This window comes from Drosophila mauritiana, chromosome 2L (assembly GCF_004382145.1).
Source record: "Drosophila mauritiana strain mau12 chromosome 2L, ASM438214v1, whole genome shotgun sequence".
NCBI lineage: Eukaryota > Metazoa > Arthropoda > Insecta > Diptera > Drosophilidae > Drosophila > Drosophila mauritiana.
Genome location: NC_046667.1, coordinates 21,064,470 through 21,088,535, shown reverse-complemented (window position 1 = coordinate 21,088,535; position 24,066 = coordinate 21,064,470). Strand labels below are relative to the sequence as shown.

General features: G+C 36.7%; 2 protein-coding genes across 7 annotated transcripts in view; one reads left to right on the top strand and one right to left on the bottom strand.

Moving 5' to 3' along the window:
• Positions 1-17,304, top strand: part of LOC117151026 (intraflagellar transport protein 88 homolog) — a 31,934-nt gene extending 14,630 nt beyond the window's left edge. For 2 of the 6 annotated variants that reach the window (XM_033318239.1, XM_033318235.1), the window contains 5 exons: positions 4,659-4,884; positions 4,936-5,677; positions 6,520-6,719; positions 14,083-14,983; positions 15,038-17,304. In XM_033318239.1, the coding sequence (XP_033174130.1) occupies positions 4,666-4,884; positions 4,936-5,677; positions 6,520-6,719; positions 14,083-14,983; positions 15,038-15,276 (2,301 nt within the window). In that variant the 5' untranslated portion in view covers positions 4,659-4,665 and the 3' untranslated portion in view covers positions 15,277-17,304. Of the gene's footprint in view, positions 1-4,658; positions 4,885-4,935; positions 5,678-6,519; positions 6,720-14,082; positions 14,984-15,037 lie in introns of those variants that run through there. The other 4 variants (XM_033318238.1, XM_033318237.1, XM_033318236.1 and 1 more) reach the window with 4 other exon arrangements.
• LOC117151028 (lysosome-associated membrane glycoprotein 1) lies at positions 17,087-23,460 on the bottom strand. The gene is made up of 4 exons (XM_033318241.1): positions 23,288-23,460; positions 21,768-22,088; positions 17,909-18,130; positions 17,087-17,852 (listed from the first exon to the last, which is right to left on the bottom strand). Exons 1-4 carry the CDS (start codon positions 23,352-23,354, stop codon positions 17,512-17,514), a joined length of 951 nt encoding a protein of 316 aa, XP_033174132.1. The 5' UTR covers positions 23,355-23,460; the 3' UTR covers positions 17,087-17,511.
• Between the last annotated feature and the right edge of the window lie 606 nt (positions 23,461-24,066).

Below are 24,066 nucleotides of genomic sequence, written 5' to 3'. Positions count from 1 at the left end.
ACTTAGAAAGTGGGAGTGAGATCTACAAATTTATAAATATGTTAGGCATATCAATAAAAATTTGAAAAAAATAACATAAGCAAAAAAAAAAAATATTTTGAAAAATGTAGGAGAGCCAGTTTTTCTGCCCTGTGGTCGTGCCCAAATTTTATCTATATGTTATTCATATGAATAAAAATTATAACCTTTTTTAAAAGTGTGTATCAGCATACTTAACATCAAACTTTGAACTTTTATAATTCCCGAGCGTCACAGCGTTCATACAGACAGAAAGGCGGAAAGAATGACGTACAGACTGGCAGCCTGATGATACTGATAAAGAACAAATATATGTATATACTTTTTGTTTCTGTTTACGCTTTCTTAATGTTACATACTTTTCAACGAGTCTACTATATCCATTCAATCTACGAGTAACGTGTGTAAGAATAGAGAAAACATTAGTCAAGTTCCTTGACTATCAAATACCCATTACTCCGCTAGTGGGTGTGCTAAATAGTGGGCGTTAGAATAGGTGTTTCTTAAATGTTTTCAGCATATAGATAAGAATTGGCAAGACAAATAATAATAAATAAGACAAGAGAACGCTATATTCGAGTTCCCCATTTATCAGATACCTTTTACTCAGCTAGGGCAATTTTCAACATATTTCAGGAATATCGGTAGAAATTGGGGGGAAAAAATGTTAATGCTCTTAGGTGTGGGTATGATAGATTTGGGCGGTTTGTGGCCGTTAGAGTGGACGTGGCAACAAAATTGCGCTGCGTATATGTCCCTAGAATCTGTATGCTTAATCTAAACTTCATAGCTTTAATAGTTCCTTAGATATCGACGTTTATACGGATGAAACAGATGGATAAAGAATATACATATAGTTTATATGGCCGGAAACGCTTTCTTTTACCTGTTACATACTGTTCAACGAGTCTATTAGCCCTTTTACTCTACGAGTAACGGGTACGGGTAACGGGTTTTGGGCTTTTGATGAGACAAGACTATTAGCAAAATGTAAAAAAAAAATCACACCTTCCTAACGAAAGACATCGGTGGATTGTTCAGGAAGCAGTGGGTTGGCCACACCTTAGTGGCCATTGGCCACTAAAAGACGTCTATATCTACACAATATTATCTTGTATACAATGTCATGTCACATTCAAAGACAACGTCACGCAAACGAATCAGTTCCGTCCTCGAATCAGGTACTCCAAATTTTGGAGTCCAAAAGACACCATGAAAACATTAACGTCTTCGTTTCCCCCAAATTGGCTATCCCTCTGAGTAGATCGTTCGGTGTAAGGTGCGCATCCTCAGCCATTTGTTTCCATTGCAGCACCATCTTGGAGTCGGCCCATAACACGATATCCTTGCTTTACATTGTTCTCATTGTGGCGCACTTCGTCTTTCCACTTTCCACTCCTCAGCAGCATGTCCTCCTCTCGTAAGTGACTCTGCAATAGGCGACAGCTGCAAATGATGATTGTCTTTCATCCATGAAAACGTACAGTACTAATATCAGCTTTAAATTCTTTACTCTTTTTTTTTTTTGATTTTCTGCTGCAAAAAGTTTTCATTTGGCGATGTCCATGCTTAGGCATGATGGATGCTCAACACTAGCTCCTCGAAACTATGTACTGTCAGCTCGATGACTGTCAACATCACAGCTGTCAGCGTGCGCGTCGCTGCCTGCGACCCCTTGTTGATTTCCACGCTGTTTGCGTCTAAGCTGGGTTTAGGCTGACAGCTCTTTAGTGCAAATACCCCCTGTAAGCGTCTTCACTAGAAGTTGCATTTACTTATAGACACAGTATCAAGGGCGTCGCCAGGCCATCAGCCAGGGGAGGGCAGATAGTAGAATTCATCTTCCAACACTGGAAACTCTTAGCAAAAGCACCTAGAAAACAGCTTTTGTATGGAAAGCAGATCGATAGATCTGCATGGCGACGTCCTTGTACAGTATGTCAAGAAACTGTTTAGTTTACACACTGTGAAATAAGTTGAATTTTTGACTTTAAAGGTAAAATAAAGAGTTCATTGCTTAATTAAACGCATTTTTTTATAAAATATAATGAAACAATAAGAGTATTATATATATACAAGAAAAAAAACAACAAATTCAAAATTCCAAAGTTTAATCCTAAATTTTTAAATTATTTTATTAAAATTTTAAAAGTTTTAGTATATAGTATCACCCCCATTGGCTTTGGCTACAAGTTGAAGCCTTTTTTTCATCGAATGGATAAGTTTTTGGAGGTCATATTCAAGCGCGATCTTTTCCCACTCTTCGACTATTGTTGTCATAAACTGTTGTCATGTTTTATGGCCCCTTTTTGCCACCTTCTTCTTTAAGTAGGCCCACAAATTTTCAATGGGGTCAGATCAGATCAGGACTGTAAGGGGGCGTATCATCTACAGTTATAAAGGAGCCAGGTGCGAACATTTTACGCTTTATGCCTCGGATCCTTGTCCTGATACTAGACCAAATTTTTTTGCACTGGCCCTCAAATTAGTTTTTGAAATGTCCAGATATTGCACGGCATTAATTGTGCTTTCAATGAAGGGTAGTTTTCCCACTCCACGGCTGGAGATACAGCCTCAAATCATCACTGACAATTTTCCAAATATTACCGTCGGAATGATATTTTTGTTTTGTACTCTACTTGGCCCATCGTTATAGTATAGCATAATTTTAGTTTCGTATATGTATTTCATGATAATACGCAGGCTGTCTGTAGTCGTTGTTTTTTGGAACCTTAGTCCAGATTGCGCCGTACCGTACCGAACTGGATCGTATCGCCTTATTCTTAGGGAAATATTTAACTTAATATATCCTCTCACATTTTAATCTAATAATTAAAAATTAATAATTAATTTAATAATTGCTTACCAGTATGCCCATCCTGTATCATAGCCACCCAAAAAGAAAGCACGGAACATTATTATTATTACATCATATCGCGCTCGGCAGCGGAAAAAATTCACGGAAAGCGTTCCGTTATTAAGTGGGCAACATTTGTGTGTGTATCAAATGAGCATGGCGCCTGTTGTTGTTTTGGTAGAGTTTCGTGGAAACGAAGTAAGAATGATGAAATAATTGAGTGAAGTTGACAAATAGAAGAAATCGAGAAGGCGACGCTAGGAGTGAATTAGTCTAGTTTGAACGATCGAAGGGACAACCCGCAGGAGACTTGCTGTGCTGGACAATATGGACGTTGAAATTAATGATAAATCGCGCTTCTCCGACATATTCTATATATGGTCGGAAAGGCTTCCTTCTGCATGTTACATACTTTTTAACGATTCTACTATACTCTTTTGCCCTACGGGTAACGGATATAAGAATGGTCGATCTTACGAAAAGACCAAATTCAAACAAGAAATAATGCTATAGACAATATAGAGTTCCCTGTGCAAAAAAATCTTTTAAAATTAATAGAAAAAAATGTATAACTTTTGGGGCTTTTAATAAGCCATAATGTGTCCATTCAGATATGCGTTATCTATAACCTCCGGCGTTTTCTTTTACTAAAAAATGTGCATGAGAATTAAAAACTAAGATCCAAAAATATCCGATTGCCCACAGTATCCGAAAAGTTATGCATCTACCACGACGTAAAGTTTCCCTAATGGCAATTCCCAGTGCCTTCGATCCTTTCAAATATGGTATGTCTAGTTCCCCGACTATCAGTTACCCATTACTCAGATAGTGTAAATGCGAATGCGAAATTGCATAATTTTTCAGAGATATCGATGGATATGGGTGAATAAAATGAGAAAAAATTTTACTGCGGGCCTCTTGCTGCCCGATGCTTCCACTGTTTGTTCTTTACCGACTTATCCGCGCGTTCCCACTCCCGAACTCCTTCTTTCAACGCTCCGTCTCACTACCTCCTTCCACACGCGGTCTGTTTGGCTAACTCTTATCCTCCGCCTTCAGACTCCTTTCCTACTGCGCGTCCGCGTCCTGACCGCGCGCGGTACGTCGCGTACGTACGGATCCTGTCGTGTTGTGACTGACTGCCCCGGGCTGCACTTGAGCCGTCCCTTTATAGGCCGCAGGGATCCCGTTATTTCCCCTTTTGCGCACGGCCCGCTCGGGTACAAGGTCCAACTCATGTACCGTTAGTTCACGGTGCGTCCTCTTTGTGCATGTCCAAAGTCTGCACCGTTACCGTTCAACCTCCGTGGCCTTGGCCGGCTTGAGTCCCAGGTCCAGCGCGGTACCGTTAGTTCACGGTCTCTCCGCTTTGCCGGGGTCCAAAGTCCCGCGGTACCGTTTTAACTTGACCGCTCTTGACTCTTTCTGCATCGCAGCCGTCTTCGCTGTTGCTAGGCCGCTCCCCTGCACCCAGATTTGTGGGGAGTTTTAAGACTCCTCACAGGTAGCATACAATATTTTATCAGAAAAATTTTAAATAATGTGGGATTTAAAATTATTTTTTAAATTTAACTTGTTCTCTCTGTAAACTCTACAAAAACCAATTGAGAACGCTATAGTAGAACATATATGTATGTTCATATATAAAGTCTTAAGCATTTCCTAGCGTATCAGGAACAAGCAATGATCTACTTCTCCCTTTTAGTCGATTATTATGTAGCGAGTCAACCAAAGTCTCAATATTAGCCAACTTATATTGCGTTTTACATAATTCAAATTATAGCCCACAAATGAAGTATAAAAATCTGGAGGAAAAAATTGTGAAGCTCTTGGAGTCATCTATAGTTTTGGCCTGGCAAAGCTCATCCAATAAATTATTGAACGTGGATGCAAAATTGTCCGAGGCATTAAATAAAGCCAAGGAAGCATTCTCATTGGATAGAACATTACACCAATTTCGAGACCAGCACGGTGAAAATGTTTACCACAACTTCGATTTGACATATGCGGTAAGTAAACCTAGAACCATAATTTAAAACATTATTATATATTGACTATAGGTTTTTTTTAATCTCGCGGAGCAATACGAACGTAGTGAGATGCACATCGAAGCCCTCAATACCTACAGCATTATGGCCAAAAACAAGATGTTTCCACACGTCAATCAGCTAAAACTAAATATGGGTAACATATACTACAGCATGGGTATTTACCAAAAGGCGGTTAAAATGTACCGCATGGCCCTTGATTCTGTACCAAAGAGCTTAAGTCAGTTAAGGCTAAAGATCCGTGAAAACATTGGAGTCCTTTTTATTCGCATGGGCTCTTATTTAGATGCTGCTTCTAGCTTTGAGTTCATCATGACGGAGCGGGCAAACATTAGAAGTAGCATTCACCTCTTACTCTGCTACTACGCCTTGGGAGATGTGGAGAAGGTAAAGTTGGCCTTTCGGAGACTTTGCGATGTCCAAACCGAAGCAATAGAATCGGATACGGAGAGTGAGACGAATATCATTAAACTTCAACAGCAGGCTGAGCCAATTCAACAAATTGGCGAAACCGACGTGCACCAGTCTTTAGACAACGGACAAGTCCCGGGCTCGGTTATTAGGGCAGAAGGTGGCGGTAAACTGAACGAGACTGTGAAGTTTGCATCCACAATGAAACATCGTTATGTTGTCCAAGCACTTAAGAAAGACGAGTTGGCCATATATAGAAATGAACGTCGTAATGCCGTTAAACGATCTATTACAATGATTGTAGACTTAATATCACCTTTCATCGAAGATAATTACAACGATGGTGAGTACGACTGAGATAAAGTACAGCAGGTCGGACAAAATTATACTTATATTATAATACAACCCGTTACTCGTAGAGTAAAAGGGTATACTAGGTTCGTTAAAAAGTAGAGATCTCAGGAACTGTAAAAGCTATAAGGTTGATACAGATTATAGAGACATAGACGCAGCGCAAGTTTGTTGACACATGTTGTCACGCTCATTCTAAAGCTCACAAACCCCAAAAAATTGACACGCCCATTCAAACGCTTGCAAGGCCAGATCGAAGCCGTTATTGATCCTGATCAAGAATATATACTTTATATCGGAAACCTTCTGTGTATTAGATACTCTTAAACGAATCCCTGTACTCTACGAGCATCGGGTAAAATAATTTACAAAAAATTAAAAAATTTAAAGAATTAGACTTCAAGTTGAAGTGAGAACAACGACATTATTTATTAAAATCCAATTAGAAACTAAGGCTACCTATGCTGTCCCTAACAAGCTGCGAGTCTTTAACTGTCCGCTCTGCTGCCCTTTTTGGCTAAGGATCGACGTCGGCTTCGCTGTTTTCAATGGGCCACGATGAACTGTAGTCTTCCTGGAATCACAAGGGCTGCCAAACAGATTCTTGGCAGCTCGGCGTGTGCAGGTGTTTGTTGGTCGGAAACCCCTCCTTCGACCTGTTACATTCTTTTCTACGAATCTAGTATACTCTTTTACCATTACATTATACATTGCTCTACGAGTAACGGGTACAATAAGTCCTTTTCTAAATTCCATCTGCCCCCAATTGCATCCAACTCATCTAATTTGACGAGCATTCAAATAGGGCTGATGTATATATTTTTTGTTTTCCAGGGTATAATTGGTGCATTGAGATCATCAAAACTTCAAATCTTGCATGGTTGGCCAACGAACTTGAACTCAACAAAGCCTTAGTATATCTCCGACAAAATGACGTTCATCAAGCAATTGAGACGTTACAAATTTACGATCGTAAGAGTGAGGGATCCATGACCGCCAGCGCTCTGACCAACCTGAGTTTTATTTATATTAGTGTAAGTTTCGTATGAAGTCAAAACAAGAGAAAAAGCTTTAATCAAGTTTCTCGACTCTCAGATACTTCTTAATTAGATAGTGGGTGTAAGGCAATTTAGTAGATAAAAAAGGTATACTAGCCAATTTAATCTGACAATTTTGAACCTCGAATCTCGAAAACTCTAAAAGTAAGAAATTTCAGACTAAGCATGTAGGTTCTAGTGACGTCTACGCAACGCCCAAAAATCGACTAAACTGTTATACCAACACTTTTGTTTTGAAAGTCGTAGCAGCAATTTTGATCAGCACCTTAAGTCAAAAATTTAAGAAGCCACCAATTATTTATTTTCGTTTATTTTCCCTACTAAATCGGAAAATTAACTATGTGACTTTTCATATCTCTGCCTGCATTAATTTTCAGTAGAATCAGGGATTTTAACAGTGCGGGATATTATAAGTCCCGAGAATTCAAAGTTCACACAGGTGGACAGAAGGACATGGCGAGATCAACTTGGCTAGATAAAGAATATATATACATCATAATATACATAATATAATAGGCGTGGCAAGTTTCGGGGACAAGCATGCGCTTCAACCTTCTACCAAAGACACTAGAATAACAAGATTTATTTATTTATTTATTATGATAGATAGAATAGTTTACAAAACTAGACTAACTTAGATAGTATAGCATTAGCTACGGGGCTTACAGCTATATTTATTTACAATGTTTATTTACAATCTTAATTTAGTTAATATCTAATTTGGTAACTAATTGCTGGCTTGTTATGTACAAATGCCTGTTTTGTTTTTAGATTTTGTGGTATAATTTAGTTTCTTTGAGGAAAAGTATGAGTTTTTTTATGTTATCTGGATTGGGTTTGCTAAGAAGGTCTAGAGGGTTGGTGTTGTTAAATATATCTTGCTTGGTTTGTAGGAGGGATGGGCATGAGTTTAATATGTGGTTTAAAGAAATATCACCTTGGCAAAACGGACAAGTTGGTATTGAATTGGGATTTAGGTAGTGTTGGTGGGTTATGTTTGTGTGTCCTAGTCGAAGTCGTATTATTTTTATTTGGTCGAGTCTGGTCCAATTTGGGTGGGATTGTTTAAGGTAATCGCATGTGTGTGAGGTGTTCGTGTTAATAGATTGGTACCATGGACTGCAGTTTATTATGTGTTCTTTCTGTTTTGTCGCAAGGTCGGCTTTAAGGTGTTTTTTTATATCTGTGGTATTTATGTTTGGGGTGAGGATAAGTGGCATACTGCTTGCTGATTTTGCAGCTTGATCGGCTAGTTCATTTCCTTTTATTCCTGAATGGCCAGGAATCCACATTATTTTAATTTTAGGTGCGTGTTGCGTTATTAGCGATCGTATTCTGCTTGGGTAAAAGCTGTTATTATTTGTGTTTTGAATTGAATCTACTGCGGATAGGGAGTCGGAACAGATAATAAATTTGCCTCTTCGGTTTTTAGTAAGTTCTATTGCTTCTAGGATGGCGATTGTTTCGGAGGTGAGGACGGATGAATATGGGGGCAGTATGCCGTATTTCAAGACGTCTGTCTCCGTTGTAATGGCGAATGATATTGTGTAATTAATTTTTGAACCGTCAGTGAATATGAAATTATGTGTTTTGAGGTTATTCTTTGTGTGTTCGTATAATTTTCTGTATTGGTCTGGAGATGTTTGTTCTTTCTTATGGATTCTAAGTGACGTGTCTATTAGATTGGGGAGGGTCCATGGTGGTCTGTTTTTATGGAGTTTTATTGGTTTGTAGGGTAGATTAAGTTCTAGGCTAAGCTTGATTGTTCGGTCTATTGTTGATGTTTTTTTCTTATTAGCTTTTTTAGGCTTCAAGAACTTATGTATTGGTGTGTTTTTGGAGAAGATTAGGTTTTGGGATAGTTTGGCTATTTGAAGGTCTCGTTTCATTTCTAAGGGGGGAGTATTCGATTCGTAAAGTAAGTTATTTATTGGGGTAGAGCGATAGGCGCCGAGAGCTAGACGGATAGCGGAGTTAAACGGTGTTTTTATTTTGTTTAGAATGCTTTTGGGAGCATGGCCGTACAGAAACAAACCATACTCTAGTTTGGCTATAATTGTTGCTTTTGCGACATTAAGTAGTGTATGCGTGTTGCAATTAAATTTAAGACTAGATAGGCATTTTATTATATTTAGTTTGTTGTGTAGTTTGGGTAGAAGTAGTTTTATGTGTGTGTTCCATTTGTATTTGTTGTTTAAGGTCATTCCTAGAATTTTTAAGGACGTAACGCTAGGAATTTGGATGTTGTTGCAGCTTATCTTGCATGTGCAGTGACGTTTTCTGCATATGTGGAGGTGTTGACATTTGGATAGGGAAAGCGATGCCCCTGAGTAGGAGCACCAATTTTCTATATCGTCGAATAGATTGTCTAAGTTGAAATTTGTATTTGTGTTTTTGTTGAAATTTATTATAAGGAAGAAGTCGTCGGCATATGCGTTGAATTTAATTTCTTTATGTAGGGATATGATATTGGATAATTTGTTGAATGCTATGAGGAAAAGTATTACGGATATGGGTGAACCTTGGGGGATTCCGTTGAATAGGGGTAACGGGCTTGATGTATGCGGACCGACGCGGACAGTTATTTTTCTGTTGCTCATGAAGTTTTTAATGTATTTTATTATTTTGGGACCCGTTTTCCATTCCTGCAATTGCTGGATTATGGAGTGCACACCTACTCGATCGAAGGCTCTTGAAAAATCAAGAGTGACGAGGGAGGTGTGCATTTTTGACTTCGTTATGAGATAGTCTACATAGAGTAGACAGTCCGAAGTCGATTTGCCTTTTTTGAATCCGAATTGTTTGTCGTTAATTAGGTTGTTATATGTCACTAGCCACCAGAGTCTTTTCGCAATTATTTTATCAAGTATCTTAGCTATACAGCAGTTGAGGGAGATGGGTCGGTATGAGGAAGTTTTCGTTTTATCGGTGTTTGGCTTAAGGATTGGTATGATTAGGCTTGTTTTGTAGGCTTGAGGTATGTGGCTATTGAATATTTCATTAAATAGTTTCGTTATTCGGTTTTTTGTTGTGTGGGAGCTATTTTTGATCATTTGATACGAGATTCTATTTAGTCCTGGAGCACATCCTTTTAATGTTTGTAGTGCTGAGCTAAGTTCTAGATACGTTATGTTCTCTTCTATGGTTTGGGCTATTGGAGAGGGGGTGTAGAGATGTAGGTTGTTTCTATATTTATTGTTCCGGAACTCCTCTGAAAAGTTCCAGTCGCCGGAGAGGTCAGAGAAATGTTGTGCGAATATGTTAGCAATTTCGTTGCTAGCCAATGTAGTCTCATTATTTACTGGGTTTGTGATGGCATGAATTTGTTTTGCTGGGTTAAGTCCGCAGAAGCGTCTTATATTGGCCCATATTTTGGATGAGGGAGTAGTGGGATGGATGGTTGAGGTGAAAGAGCTGGAAGCTTCTTTTTTCCTCTTTTTTAGTTCGTATCTAAATATTGCGTTTTTGCGTCTATAGTCTAGAATGTTGTCAACAGTAATTGTGCGGTTTAATTTTTTCCAGGCAAGTTGTTTTTCTTTACGTAATTGGTCGAGGTGTTTGTTCCACCATGGAACCCTGTATGGATGTGTGTTAGGTGAGGTTTGTGGGATGGAGAGGTTTGCGCTATATAGGATGATTCTGTTGATTAGAGCGGCTTCTTTGTTTACGTTGTGGGAGGTGGGGTATTTCTTGTTGGTTTGGTGGGTAAGAGCGTTGAACTGTTCCCAGTTGGCTTCTTTGAGTTTAAAAAAGGGTCTGTAGAATTTTTGTGGATTGGTTGTTGGGAATAGTGTTGTGATAATAGGGAAATGGTCGCTACCGTGAAGATCGTTTAGTATTTTCCACTTGGCGTGGGGGGCTAGGATTGGAGAGCAGAGTGTGAGGTCTATGTGTGTGTATGTGTTGTGTGTTGAAAAGTGTGTGGGAGATTTGTCGTTTAACAGGATAAGGTGCATGTTGTCAATGAATCTATGAGTTATTTTTCCTCGTTTATTTGTTGTTGGGGAGCCCCAGGATGGGTGCCATCCATTAAAATCTCCCGTAATTAGAGAGGGTGTTTGTTGTATGTTAAATGTGTTATGGAGTGTCTGGTTAGTTATGTTTTTGGTCGGAGAAATGTATGTGGAAAATATGTTTAATTTAAGTTTAGATTCTATATTTATGGCTATTGCTTCTATATCGATTGTTATGTTGAGGACAGTGTGTTGTATTGACTTATGCACTAGAAGTGCTACGCCCCCAAATCTGTTGGTGGCAATATTTGTTAATAGTTTGTAGTTTATTGGGGTTGGGATGTTATTAGTGTATTGTATATGGGTTTCTTGGAGGGAAATTATGTGAGGGGAGTATTTTTTGATTAGAATAAGGAGATGGCTGTAGTTGTTTAGATATCCTTTTAGATTCCATTGGATTATAGTTAGTGACATTTGAGAGAAAATTAAAGCTTATAACTTACTTAAAGGTAGTGTTAACGGTTAGGGTTTTGTGTAGAGTTTAAGGTTCTATATGGATTCGCTGTCGCTGTTGTTAGTGTGTTTGTTTTTGTGGGCTTTGGCCTTTAGTTTAGATGCTTTAAGGTTTATGGATAGGTTATTGGACTTATCTTTCGGGAAGATTTTTATTTTTAGGTCTTCTGTGAGTTGTGATGAGTATGCCGTAGATGGTTTTCTGGTAGGTGTGTAGTCGGTATCCATGTCTTCTAGTTTGTCGTAGCTGTGGTGGTGGTGGTGTTGGTGTGGTTGGTTGGATAGTAAGGTTGTTTTGGCTGGTTCAGTTGTTGGTGTCTTAGATGAAGTGTTTTGTGCTGCTGATTTGGGTGTGTGGTGCGGATTTTGGTGTTGTGATTGGGTTGTGTTTGTGTGAATATTAGGTGATGGAGTGTTTGTTGTCCTCTGGGTTGTGCCGTTTGTAAGTGTTTTGGCGTAGGTGTTTTTCGTTTGGAAGCCGTGACGTTCGAAATATATGTGTTGGGCCGTTTTATGGTCAACTTTTTGTGTGGTTTTAATTGCTGTTAATTCCTGGTTTTTTATGAACGTAGGGCATTTGCGGTCAATTGGGCTGTGTTGATGGTCAAGTTCTGGGTTATTTCGGCAATTTAAGCAGTTTTTTTCGTTTGTGCATTTTTCTCCGTCGGTTGTGTGTTTTGTTTCAGAGCAATTGATGCAAGTTTCTACACTTTTGCATATGGGTGTTGGATGACCGAAGCGGAGGCATTTTTTGCATCGAAGTGGGAGTGGGATATAGTCTCGTACTCGGACTGTTTCGTACCCGATTCGTACTATCTCGGGGAGCTTATGCGATTCAAAGGTTATAATTATAAGTCCAGTTTCAACTAATGTGATGTTGTTGGTGTCGGAGTTGGAGTTGGGGTTTTGCCGTTTCATTATTTTTTTAACTTCAGATACTTTTTGTGGTTTTAGTTCTTGTAGAATTGTGTCTTCGTCGATGTGTCTAAGGTCGTTACAGTAAATAACTCCCTTAGAGAAGTTTAATGTTTTATGTTCACTTGCTGTTACATCCACATCTGCAATTTTTGTTAGTTTTAGGAGTTTTCTGGCTTGTAATTCATTTTTGGTTTTTATTAGCAGGTTGCCGTCTCTTGTACGTTTGCATCCCTCAACTTCTCCTCCACAGGCAAAGTCCACCGATTTTTTTATGATGAATGGTGAAGTTCTTTCGAAAGAGTTGTTGTCATTTCTTTTAATAATTATAAATTTAGGTTCGCCTAATTGGGATTGGTATGTTTTTGAAGTGATTTTGTAAATGTTTGGTGGGTCTGTCATGATTGTTGGTTAAGGGCTTGAGCCCGGATTAGCGGTATTGTTGTTTTTGTTGTTAAGTTTTTTATTTTCTCTTTGTGGTTGATATTTGTTTATCAAGATTTTGCTGATAAGAGTTTTGGGCTTACGCGAAGCGAGGCTTTAGACTGAGTGGCACGACTTATCTCTTCGGAGGTTGAAGTGGTACTGAGAATAACAAGATGCGTAACGGCCATACAGTGGTTTGGCACTATGCAGCGCCACTTTTTTGGTGAAGACCAAATTTGCTCTCTTTCCGCTCGCTTATGCTGAGAGCATAAGAAATCTAAAAATAGAATTTGCTTGCTTGTGTGACTAAAAACAAGAGACGAGATCGCGTATATGTGTGCGTGTTGTGCTAGAAGACGATTTTCGGGGCGAAATCAATTCTGATCGAAGAAACGAATTTACATATGTGGAGTTGTGGCCAATTTCGTAGCAATATGATGATATGAAATAATAATTAAAAATTCACGCCCTGACTATTATACACTTTTATAAGTTTGTTTACCAGATTTGTTCTATGTGCATAACATTAATTATTTTCATAAAACCATAATGAAAAGGCACTACTTTCATTTGTGCACTTAATGCATTGCTCAACAATAAATTTTTTTATACACATTTGTTTTTTATTATTTTTAAAAATAGTTTCGAAAACTTTAATGTTTATTTTTTCAAATATTAAATAATCATTCAAATGGTGCCTTTAATTTCCCGAAGTCCGAGGCACGAAGTGTGGACACAAGCACTCAACAATCACTGCCTTATTAATTGTTCTCACGTCGCAAGCTCAATACCCTAATGACAAGTATTCTAATATAAAGTCATTTTCGAAATTTATTTTGTGATGTACATAGATTCGGCTATTACTATTTCTAAGCTTTATTTAAATAATAATAACGTTACGGCAATGCAAAATAAGAATTTTTCGCATGGTGCCAATTGTTAAAAAATAATATAGATTTAAAGTCAACGAACTTCTAAGGTCAAGGGCATATTTTGCCAAATTTACAATGCATGAGCATACGTGTGCACACATACAGTTGTCTGCTATCACTGTATGCGTAGAAACGAGCTGTTTGCTGTAGCGCTCTCCGCTCTTTCTCTCTCGAACAAAAACTCGAGAGAGCCTCGAGCCACCTCTAGAGCCACGGCCAAAAAATCGCGTGCCAAAAAATCGTATGGCGTTACGCATCTTGTTATTCTAGTGTCTTTGCTTCTACCTTATATCTGTTACATATCTTTTAACGAATCAATTATACCCTTTTACTCTAAGAGAAATGAGAATTCCCGTTTCTGGCAGTTGAGAAGTTCAACCCGCAACTTGTCGGGGAGATTTTACAGGAAAAAAAGCCCAACTGGCAGCATTGCAACTGACAACGCACAAAGATAATACAAATGCACTTACCTAAAAAACATATCTGCTGCTAATTCTTTACTATATCAACTCTAATTTAAATGTCATTTTACTCTACCCTACAGCTTATAGGTACTGTTAAAGATTTATTATTTAATTACAAACATAATGTATATTTCAGTTAGGCAACCTTGAAATGGCCTCCCACTGCGTTAACCAGTTACAAGAAATCGGATCGCTAAAAAACAATGCGTTAGGATTGATCAACGCCGGCATAGTGGAATTGGGCTCGCACAACCTAATATTAGCAAGCGAACGGTTTGAGAGAGCTCTGCAACTACAGCCGATGAACTTTGAAGCCAGGTACAATCTTGGACTAGTGGCATTGGCGCAGAATGATTATGAACTAGCCGAGGAACGTTTCGAGTTGCTAAAGGAACAACTTATGATGCCCAGCTCAGTTCAGCACAGTCATGTATTTTATCAGCTTGCCAAGCTGCAGGAGCGCAGGTTGGAAAGCGGATTCAAATCTAATTTTACGCCAGGAGCGGCTCTTCAGGCCTACCTTCAGCTAGTTGGCATTTCTGCCTCTGACATCGATTCAAGGCTGTTTGAAAAGGTCGGCTCGCTTTACGAGCAGATTCAAGACCATCAAGAAGCAAATCAGTACTATAACGAGGCGTACCGCATAAACATGAGCGACATCGCAATCGCAAGCTCAATCGGTTCATATTACATCAAGCTTCAGGCCACGGAACGGGCACTTTATTACTATGAAAGAGCGGTCTTAGCAGATCCTAATGATCCCAACCTAATGTTACGTATTGCCAGCTGCTTTCGCAACTCATATCTCCCTACGAAACAATACCTGGGCCTTTTTCAAAAGATACACGCAAGATTTCCAGACAACCTAACTTGCATACGGGCTCTTATGCAAGTTACTAAGTCACTGGAATTACGGGACCTGCATGAGAGGTATGCATCGGAATATATCCGTCTGCAAAGCCAGCAGAAGGAACATCAGAGCGAGCATCGAAACCAGCGATTCCCTTCAGCGGCAAGGTTTAGCAACCGCTTGCCATGTAAGATCGTACATTTTACTCTGTTCCAGTGATTATTTTAACTTTATCCTATAGCTATCAGACAGTCAAATGAAGAACACTTGAAAGGTGGTGAGCATTTTAATAGCGTAGCTCCTACCCACAGCCCCTACACGTCCAGTAAAGTTGTGGCACACCGCTGCGAATTTTGTATCCTATTATACTTTATATCATTACAGTTCTGCAGTTTGATCCTTTGGGACCTCCCGCAGAACGTCCCAAAACTGGACGACCACTACAAAGCACAGACGATGTTGATGACGACGCGGAAATGAATGCCGAAATCTTATTGCCTATTTGAAGAAATCCTATTATATTTTTAGACAAGTCTGCAATTGGTGCAATACTACACGAAAACAATATATATTTTTACTTTTCCAATATGCATATACATAAGTTAATCGTTTACATTTTGGATAATTCGATTTTAGGTTCAACGTTGTTTGACAAGCGTAAACTGATAAAAAGAAAAATTTTCTGAATAAACAAAAAAATGCTATGGCCGAGTACCCCGACTAGCAGATACCCGTTAATAATAAATAACATATACTAAATTACTAAATAACAAATACTACTACAGATAGCGTATGCCAATGTATCTTGTCTAAAAGGGAACTATATTCTTTTTACGATAATAAAACAAAAGAGAATGCTGTAGTCGACTTCCTCGACAATTAGATACCCGTTACTCAGCTAGTAGAAATGCGAAATTTCACCATTTTCTGGGTTATCGATAGATACTCGTGAATAAAATAAGACAACATTTAAAATTAAAGTTACAATGTGCGATCTTGGCAATTTTGTGCGGTTTGTCGGCGCTAGAGTGGCCGTGGCAACATGGCTCAAACTTGCGCTCCGTATATGTCTCTAGAATATGTATGCTGTATCTCAACCTCCTAGCTTTTAAAGTTCTCATATATTCTGATCAAGAATGTAAATACTTTATATGTTCTGAAACGCTTCCTTCTGCCTGTAACATACTTTTCAACGAATATAGTATACACCTTTACTCTAAGAGTAACGGGTATAACATTCGAAAGATTTTTAAAAAGTGTGTGCAGTTTGTAGGCGCGGAGAGGTCGTGCCCTATAAATGTGTTTGATATTTTGATAGAAATTGGCAAGGCAAATTATAAAATAAAAAAGTAAACATATTGTAATATTTTTTAACTTTTAATCTTTTATAAGTCCCGAGAATTTAAAGTTCACACAGGTGGACAGAAGGACATGGCAAGAACTTGGCTAGATAAAGAATATATATACTTCCTAGTAGGCGTGGCAAGTTTAGGAGACAAGCATGCGCTTCAACCTTTTGCCTTCTACCTCCTATCTTGTACTCCAAGAGTAATGAGAATTATCGTTTCTGACAGTTCAAAAGATCATCCCGCAACTTGTCGGAGAGATTTTACAAGAAAAAAATGCTGCCCAATTGACAGCATTGCAACTGACAACGCACAAAGATAATACAAATGCACTTACCTAAAAAACATATCTGCTGCTAATTCTTTACTATATCAACTCTAATTTAAATGTCATTTTACTCTACCCTACAGCTTATAGGTACTGTTAAAGATTTATTATTTAATTACAAACATAATGTATATTTCAGTTAGGCAACCTAGAAATGCGTTAACACCAGTTACATAAAATCGGATCGCTAAAAAACAATGCGTCAGGAATGATCGACGCCGGCATAGTGGAATTTGGCTCGCACAACATAATATTAGCAAGCGAACGGTTTGAAGGAGCTCTGCAACTTCAGAATGATTATGAACTAACCGAGGAACGGTTGAGTTGCTAAAGGAACAACTTATGATGTCCAGCTCAGTTCAGCACAGCACAGTCATGTATTTTATCAGCTTGCCAAGCTGCAGGAGCGCATAGTTTCATCTCAACAGGAAAAGCACTATTATTAACCAATTAAAATTATTTAAAAAATTAAAGATACAAAAAATTTAAGATTTTTTCCATAAGCCCCTTTCCGGCATTTTGTTTGTTTTTAAATCTTATTTATTACAGTTTCAAGGACAGGAGTACAAACATTTCTATGCCCCTATAATAATGGTTAAAAAATATAACATTTGAGTAGAATTTATACTTGTTGGTATTGCGTACATGTTTTTTCCTTAACGATAGAAGAGTCCTCTGTCAAATCACCTTTTTGGGGTTAACACGGTAGCTTCATTAAAGAGATTGATTTATTTAGAAAAATGTTTATTTATTTTACATTTACATTGCTCAAGCCAATTAAATAAAACACAAATATAAGCATACAAGAACCAATATCGGACACTTACGAAGACAGAGACGTAAAAAAAGGTATTAAAGAACCGTTTTATTACTCTAAACCCAACTGAGCTTGATGTCCCTCTTAAAAAAAAATAAAACCACTTCAACTTCTACTAATCAATGTAGGCTTCCAATTATAAAAATCAATCTTAAATTTCTCTCTAACAATTTGGTGTCCATACTCCTTTAATTCGCAACCTGCCCAATTAAGCTGATGTCCTATTAGAAGCTCATGTAACCGCGGGAGGTGGAACGACGCCTAGCACACAGATATGATACTAATACCACCAAAATTAATGCAGCTAAAGCAATTCCAACGGCAATGGGAACCACATCCGAAGTTTCCGAGCTATCGCAATCGTGTCCAACTGAAAAACCAGTGTCGTTAGCCCTCCGGAAAGCCTCCACCTGGACGTGACTGACGCTGATCCAACCAATTAACGGCTCAGCATCGAGTGTTTCAGTCATATTCATCTTCTGAACACGCGTGCAGTGATACGACATCTTATCTGGTGTCTTAAACTCTCCGGAGCTCCTGGTAATAAGCTGAACTGTTTGATTTTCTAAAATTGGGGATTATTGGACACATCTTTGTCTACTATTTAATATATATTCTTACCCTTTGCATCCGGAAAATCCTCGGACAGCAATGTCAGATGAATTTGGATGGAGGAAAGCACAGTTGTGTCATTAATTTTATCAAAATACATTAGTAATGATTGTTTTGATGTTTCTGGTCCCCAAATCAGATGAATAAACTGAGTAGTATGGCTTTTACATTCTGCATCTTCAACAGATGCGTTGCTGGGGATGTTGTATAGACCGGTGGTAAAGTTTCCCTCTAAAGATAAAAGTCTTCGTTAGTCGGATATTCTTATACAAAGATATACAAATTTTTTAGTTATTTCTTAATAAACTCTGTAGGAACACGAAATTATATGAAGATAGAAGTATAATTGCTTATTTCAGTACAAATAATAATTAATTAAAAGCGTTTGCCCGTAAGGATAGATGGACAATCGATTCCAGCTTTCAAATTTCAAAAATTTGATTTTACCGAACCCAGCTTCTTTGTGCTCGATTCGGGAACGCTTACTTATACCTGTTATAATAATAATAATAATCTAGTATAGCTTTTCACTCTACGAGTAACTTATAAATTTTACAATTTTCAATTTACATTTATGCAGCTATATGAGAGTCGAGAGATTATTATAAAATAGAATTCGTATTTCAAAACTACAAATTGTTATATTTTAATTTTGTTTACTTTTAAAAGAGGATCAATAAATTGTCGCCTGATCCAGCACGTACTTATTTTTATACTTGCAATGGAAAGACTTTGCTTTAAGTCTGAGAGACTAGTTTGTGTTGAATTGTATACATGGCCGGTTATAAAGTTATATTTTACAATGTAGAACTTGTGTAAGTCTTGATACACCATCGGATTTAAAATAAAACCAAGAGAGAATGCTCTTATATAAGTTTTAATACACCATCAGATTTAAACTAAAAAGAAGAAAGACTGCTCAAGTTTCCCGACTATCATCATTACTGAGCTAGTGTGAATGCGAACGCAAAATTTCATCATTTTTCTGGGACATCGATAGATATTGGGGAATGAAATGAGAAAAAAATTAAAAATTGTTCCAAATTGTGGGCGTGACCGGTTCGGCAGCTTTAGGGCGTTAGAGTGGGCGTGGCAAACAGTTTTTTGGCAAATCGATAGCAATTTACACGACTAATAAAATTATAAACAAAAATGTGGGCGCGACAGCTTTGAGCATTTTTACAGCGTTAGAGTTGGCGTGGCAAAAAGTTTTTTTGCAAATCGATAGAAATTTACAAGACTAATAAAAATGTGACAAAATATCAAAAGTGTGGGCGTGGCAGTTTTGTGTGGTTTATGGGCGTGGCAACATGGGTCAACAAGCTTGCGCTCCGTCTTTGTCTCTACAATATATTTGTTGAATCTCAACCTTCTAGCTTTTATAGTTCCTGAGATCTCGACGTTCATACGGACATAGCTAGATCGACTCGGCTATTGATCCTCATACTGATATGTATGTATATAATTATAAAAAAATATAATTTATATATTATTATATTATAATTATAATTATATAATTATATACATATATATAAAATAATACATCCTATTACATTTTGAATTATTAACCGGCTTCTGGTCGTAATTCTGTCGATTGAATTGTCTGCGTCCTTTCATGGCGAAATTCTTAAGCAACATTTTGTCAGTTTGTGATTAAGCATTATTAAGCAATTCAAAAAAATATAACATAAAGCTAACGGAAACAAAGTACCGTTAGGACGGTCAAAAGGTCACATAAAAAAGCGATATTAGTTAATTGTTAAAGGACTTTTGTGGTGGTTATTTATGTTTGTTGTAGTTCTAAGGAAAACCAAATGGAATTGTGTTTGTTTCTTTTTGTAATATTGTTAAGCTAAATAAGAGCAACAACTTACTACCATTTTTTTTCTTACGGTAATGCATAAACAAATATTATTTTTTGATTTTTAGTATAAATCAGCTGGTGTATGAAGGCCTATTTATGTATGTAGCACACTGTAAGTGCAAGGAGCAAGGATTAGCCAATGGCCGTGCAACGATATTATACAAATATACAAAGTATCCTCAATATTTCGAAATGAAATGAAAAGGAAGAAATTCAAGGGTTATATTATTTCACCGGAAATTAAAAGGTACTTTACTAAAAATTCTAGCACTACAACTAATATATGTATAGTCTTCATCAGGAACACTATTTCATTAGATTCAGTCCTTGACTTTCTGTCGCTATGTTAATATAATACTTCTTACTTGACACAGTGCTATGAAAGTTTTAAACTCCAATTCATAATAAAGGTTTGGGGAACTCCAAAATTAACATTTTTGTTATAAGAAAATATCAATAAAATTTTTTCGTTAAACATATATAAACTACAGAAACACCCATTATGAAAATCCACAATGTTTTTCGGGAAAACAGCTTTTAATGACTAAATTTCCCACGCGATTAGGATATAAATTCCCCAATTCAGATCAACTGACCCTAAAGCTCGATTTAAGAAATTCACAACTTTTCGAAAAGCCCGCAGAGTGAGCGGAAAACAGAGCTATTATTATTATTAGAATCGCATTTTAAACTGCTATTTTTTGCTTTAAAATATTTATTTGACTTACAAATCAATAACTTTTAAGATTCAATATTGTAAAGTCTGTTAAAATTCTTTTTCAGATTTCCGAAGTCTTTATGTGTAACACAATTAGGTTTATATCCATTATCCCAAACATATATTTATCAAGATTTAATTGTAATACAATGTTTATGCGGACAACTTCCAGACCTAGTATTAGGTATCGAACAACAAAGGAAAATAATTATTTGTCGAAAATCTTCTGATGTCGAATAAAACAAGAGAGTATGCTATAGTCGAGTTCGCCGACTATCAGATACACGTTACTCAGCTAGTGTGAATGCGAACGCGAACCTTCATAATTTTTCTGAAATATCGATAGATATTGGAGAATAAAATAGAGGAAACATTTAAAAATTGTTCAAAAGTGTGGGCGTGACCGGTTTGGCGGCTTTAGAGCGTTATAGTCGTGGCAAAAAGTTTTTTTGCAAACCTTGAAAAATTTTCAAGACTAATACTCTGTATGCTGAATCTCAACATTCTAGATTTTATAGTTTCTGAGATCTCGACGTTTATATGGACAGACGGACAGATTCGTTGAAAATTATGTAACAGGAGGAAGGAAGAGTTTCACCCACGCCCACGCTTTTATATGTTTTGATTTTTTATGGTTTGCCTTGGCAATTTCTAACGGTATACCAAAACAATTCATTCACGCCCCTCCCTACACTTACAAAACGCCCAAAACAGTCTCGGGTACACTTTTGAACAATTTTCAAATTTTTTGTTTCCAAATTTTTTTGCCAATATCTATCGATATTCCAGAAATCCACTAGTTTTGCAAAATGTTTTCATAATTTTATTAATCGTGTAATTTTCTATCGATTTGCCAAAAAACTTTTTGCCACTCTCACTCTAATAGCCTAAAGCCGCCAACACTTTTGAAAAATTTTTATATCTATCTATCGATATCCCAGAAAAATTATGAAATTTCGCGTTAGCACTAACACTAGTTGAGTAACGGGTATCTAATAGTAGGGGAACTCAACTATATCATTACGATTGTAATTCTAATTAAAAAAAGATCCTAATTTTAACTTTTATATAATAAAAATATATATTATATACATACATATATCCTTATCCTTACATACATTACATACATCTTCTTTCAAACTGAACTGAAATACTTGTCTTATCTATGTTAATGCGTTCATTAAAATGTTAAAATTATGAGACGAGTTTATATAAAATCTAATATTGCCCATACCTCGCCAATGCCGTAATTCAATTGCAATCTAAACATGGACTTATTTCCTTACCCCTAGCCTCATAGGTAAAATTAAGTTGTGCCGCCATTTGAAGCATAATACAAGAGGTATTCCAAGCCCCTACGGATGGTTGCGGATATGGTTGCGGGGCAAAGGTCGTGCTTATCACTGGTGCGGTGGTCGTTGGTGATTCCGTTGAAGGTGTGGTGGATCTCGTTGGAGTTATTGTAGAAGTTGATCTGGTTGTGATTGGTTTCTCAGTTGTTGTCGAAGATGTTGAGGGGCTGCTGGTCAGTGAGTTTGCTTGTTCCAGAAACAAATCACTAACATTTATACCGACTCTCGGCAAGCTAATAAGCTTTTGAGAGAACACTAAAAGAAGAATTGTTAAAAATATTTAAGGTTTTCTTTATAAAATCGGCATTTTCTTTAAATTGGCGTTAAAAGAATTATTTATTAGAGATTCAAATTTTTGTGACCTTAAAATGTACAAATGGTTGGCTTTGATTGTATTTCCTTTGTTCTCTTATCAAGAAACTACCCTTTGTTTACAAATTATTTCCATTTTCAGTGAGTTAAAGAGATCCTATGAAATTTACTTTGTGCCGTAACATATGGTCAGATATTTATAAAAACCAAAAATTTATAAGTTATAAATCGAATTTTAAATTCGGGCTGGTAATAGAAATATTTTACAAGATAAGATTAGTAGGAGCACACTACAAATTATACATTAAAAATTATTTTCTGATTTAATCATTTATCATTTATCCTTCTTTCTATTGCTATGCCGAATCATTTTATCACACACACCATCAAAAAAATGTTTCAAATTGTTTATTTTAATATGTCTGCCCACATAGTACATATGCCCAGTCCAAGTAATTTTTTTGTTATTCGCCTATCATTTTCCTCGCACAAATACTAGCTGAGTAACGGATATCTGATAGTCAGAGAACCGACTATTATTATTTTATCACATACTGTTTGTCATATTGTCTCATATTTATTTTTATGTACTATGTGCACAAATGTCTAACTTTGTTAATGAGCAAATGACCGAAAATCTTGTTATATGAATTGACAGATAGTAACCAAAAACTAAAGTATGCTATATGGTGTTTACAAATTTAATGTGATATGCGGATTTATATTCCCATGCATATAAATATTTAAAGTGGATAAAATATCCGCAAGAGATGAACAGAATATGTGAATTGCCACAGCAGATAAGCGAAGGCGGTAAAAATGGATGGTGTCCGGGGTTAACAAACGTCAGCAACACCATTTTTCTAGAAGAGTTATGAACGGATAGCCAGATCACTGAAATAGGTTTAAAACCCCTGATCACCGAAGGCAAAACTCTAAATTCATCCGTTTAAGTTTTATTACGCAGATACGACACTAACGCATATGGCTACGTGAACGCCACCGGAAAAATAAATTATGTGCGATGAACAAACGACATACATATATAAATAATCTGCGATGGATAAGCACATTGAACAAAGGCCTCCAGTTCGACGCAGTTAATTGCTGTTAAAAGAAAGGGTTGTAATATGCTTACTCACCTGTGTTGCTCAGTAATAATAACATTATTAGTAATGCCGAGCAGGTCAACAATTTGTTGGCGAACATATTGGATGGCAATAGGACTTAAGTTGTGATGCAGTTTTTCTATACGTTTATCCACTCACTGACATATACGCTTTCGTATCTACTGAGCTAGTTTTTATTTTGACCTTCTTCATCAATAGTGTGACCGAATTTCTAAATGAAAATAAAGTTAGCCCATATGGAACCGTTATAATAGTATATGCCCACTATAGCAAGTTTCCTTTCGATATATATTGAAACTTATAATTATAATTTACCAAAATATATATTCTTAAATCCATAATATAATACAATTAAAACATTTTCTTATCAAACATTTCATTTCTGATCAGTCGGAAGAATTGCATATATAACATGTTATAATTTTATCACAGGTCTATGCAGTAACAATAACACAGTGGAAATATTTATAAATTAATTTCCATATCGTGATTTCATTGACTTAAAGGAAAAATGTTAGGTATTAATGTCCCCCCAGAATAACATTAAATATAAAAATATTAATATATCGTATTTTAGACTCTTAAGTACAAATAATATATCGATAGAAGTATTATATGGATATAAATATTTTATCTATATAAATATTAATATTTATTTGGCATACAAAAACATATAATATTGTAATATTGTCAAAAATGATTTATTTCTTCGATTTATGTAATTTTTGGTTTCTAGTGGGGTAATCAGCAGCCCTTGTCATGTTTGACTTTGTGGATTGAGAACCAAAGTG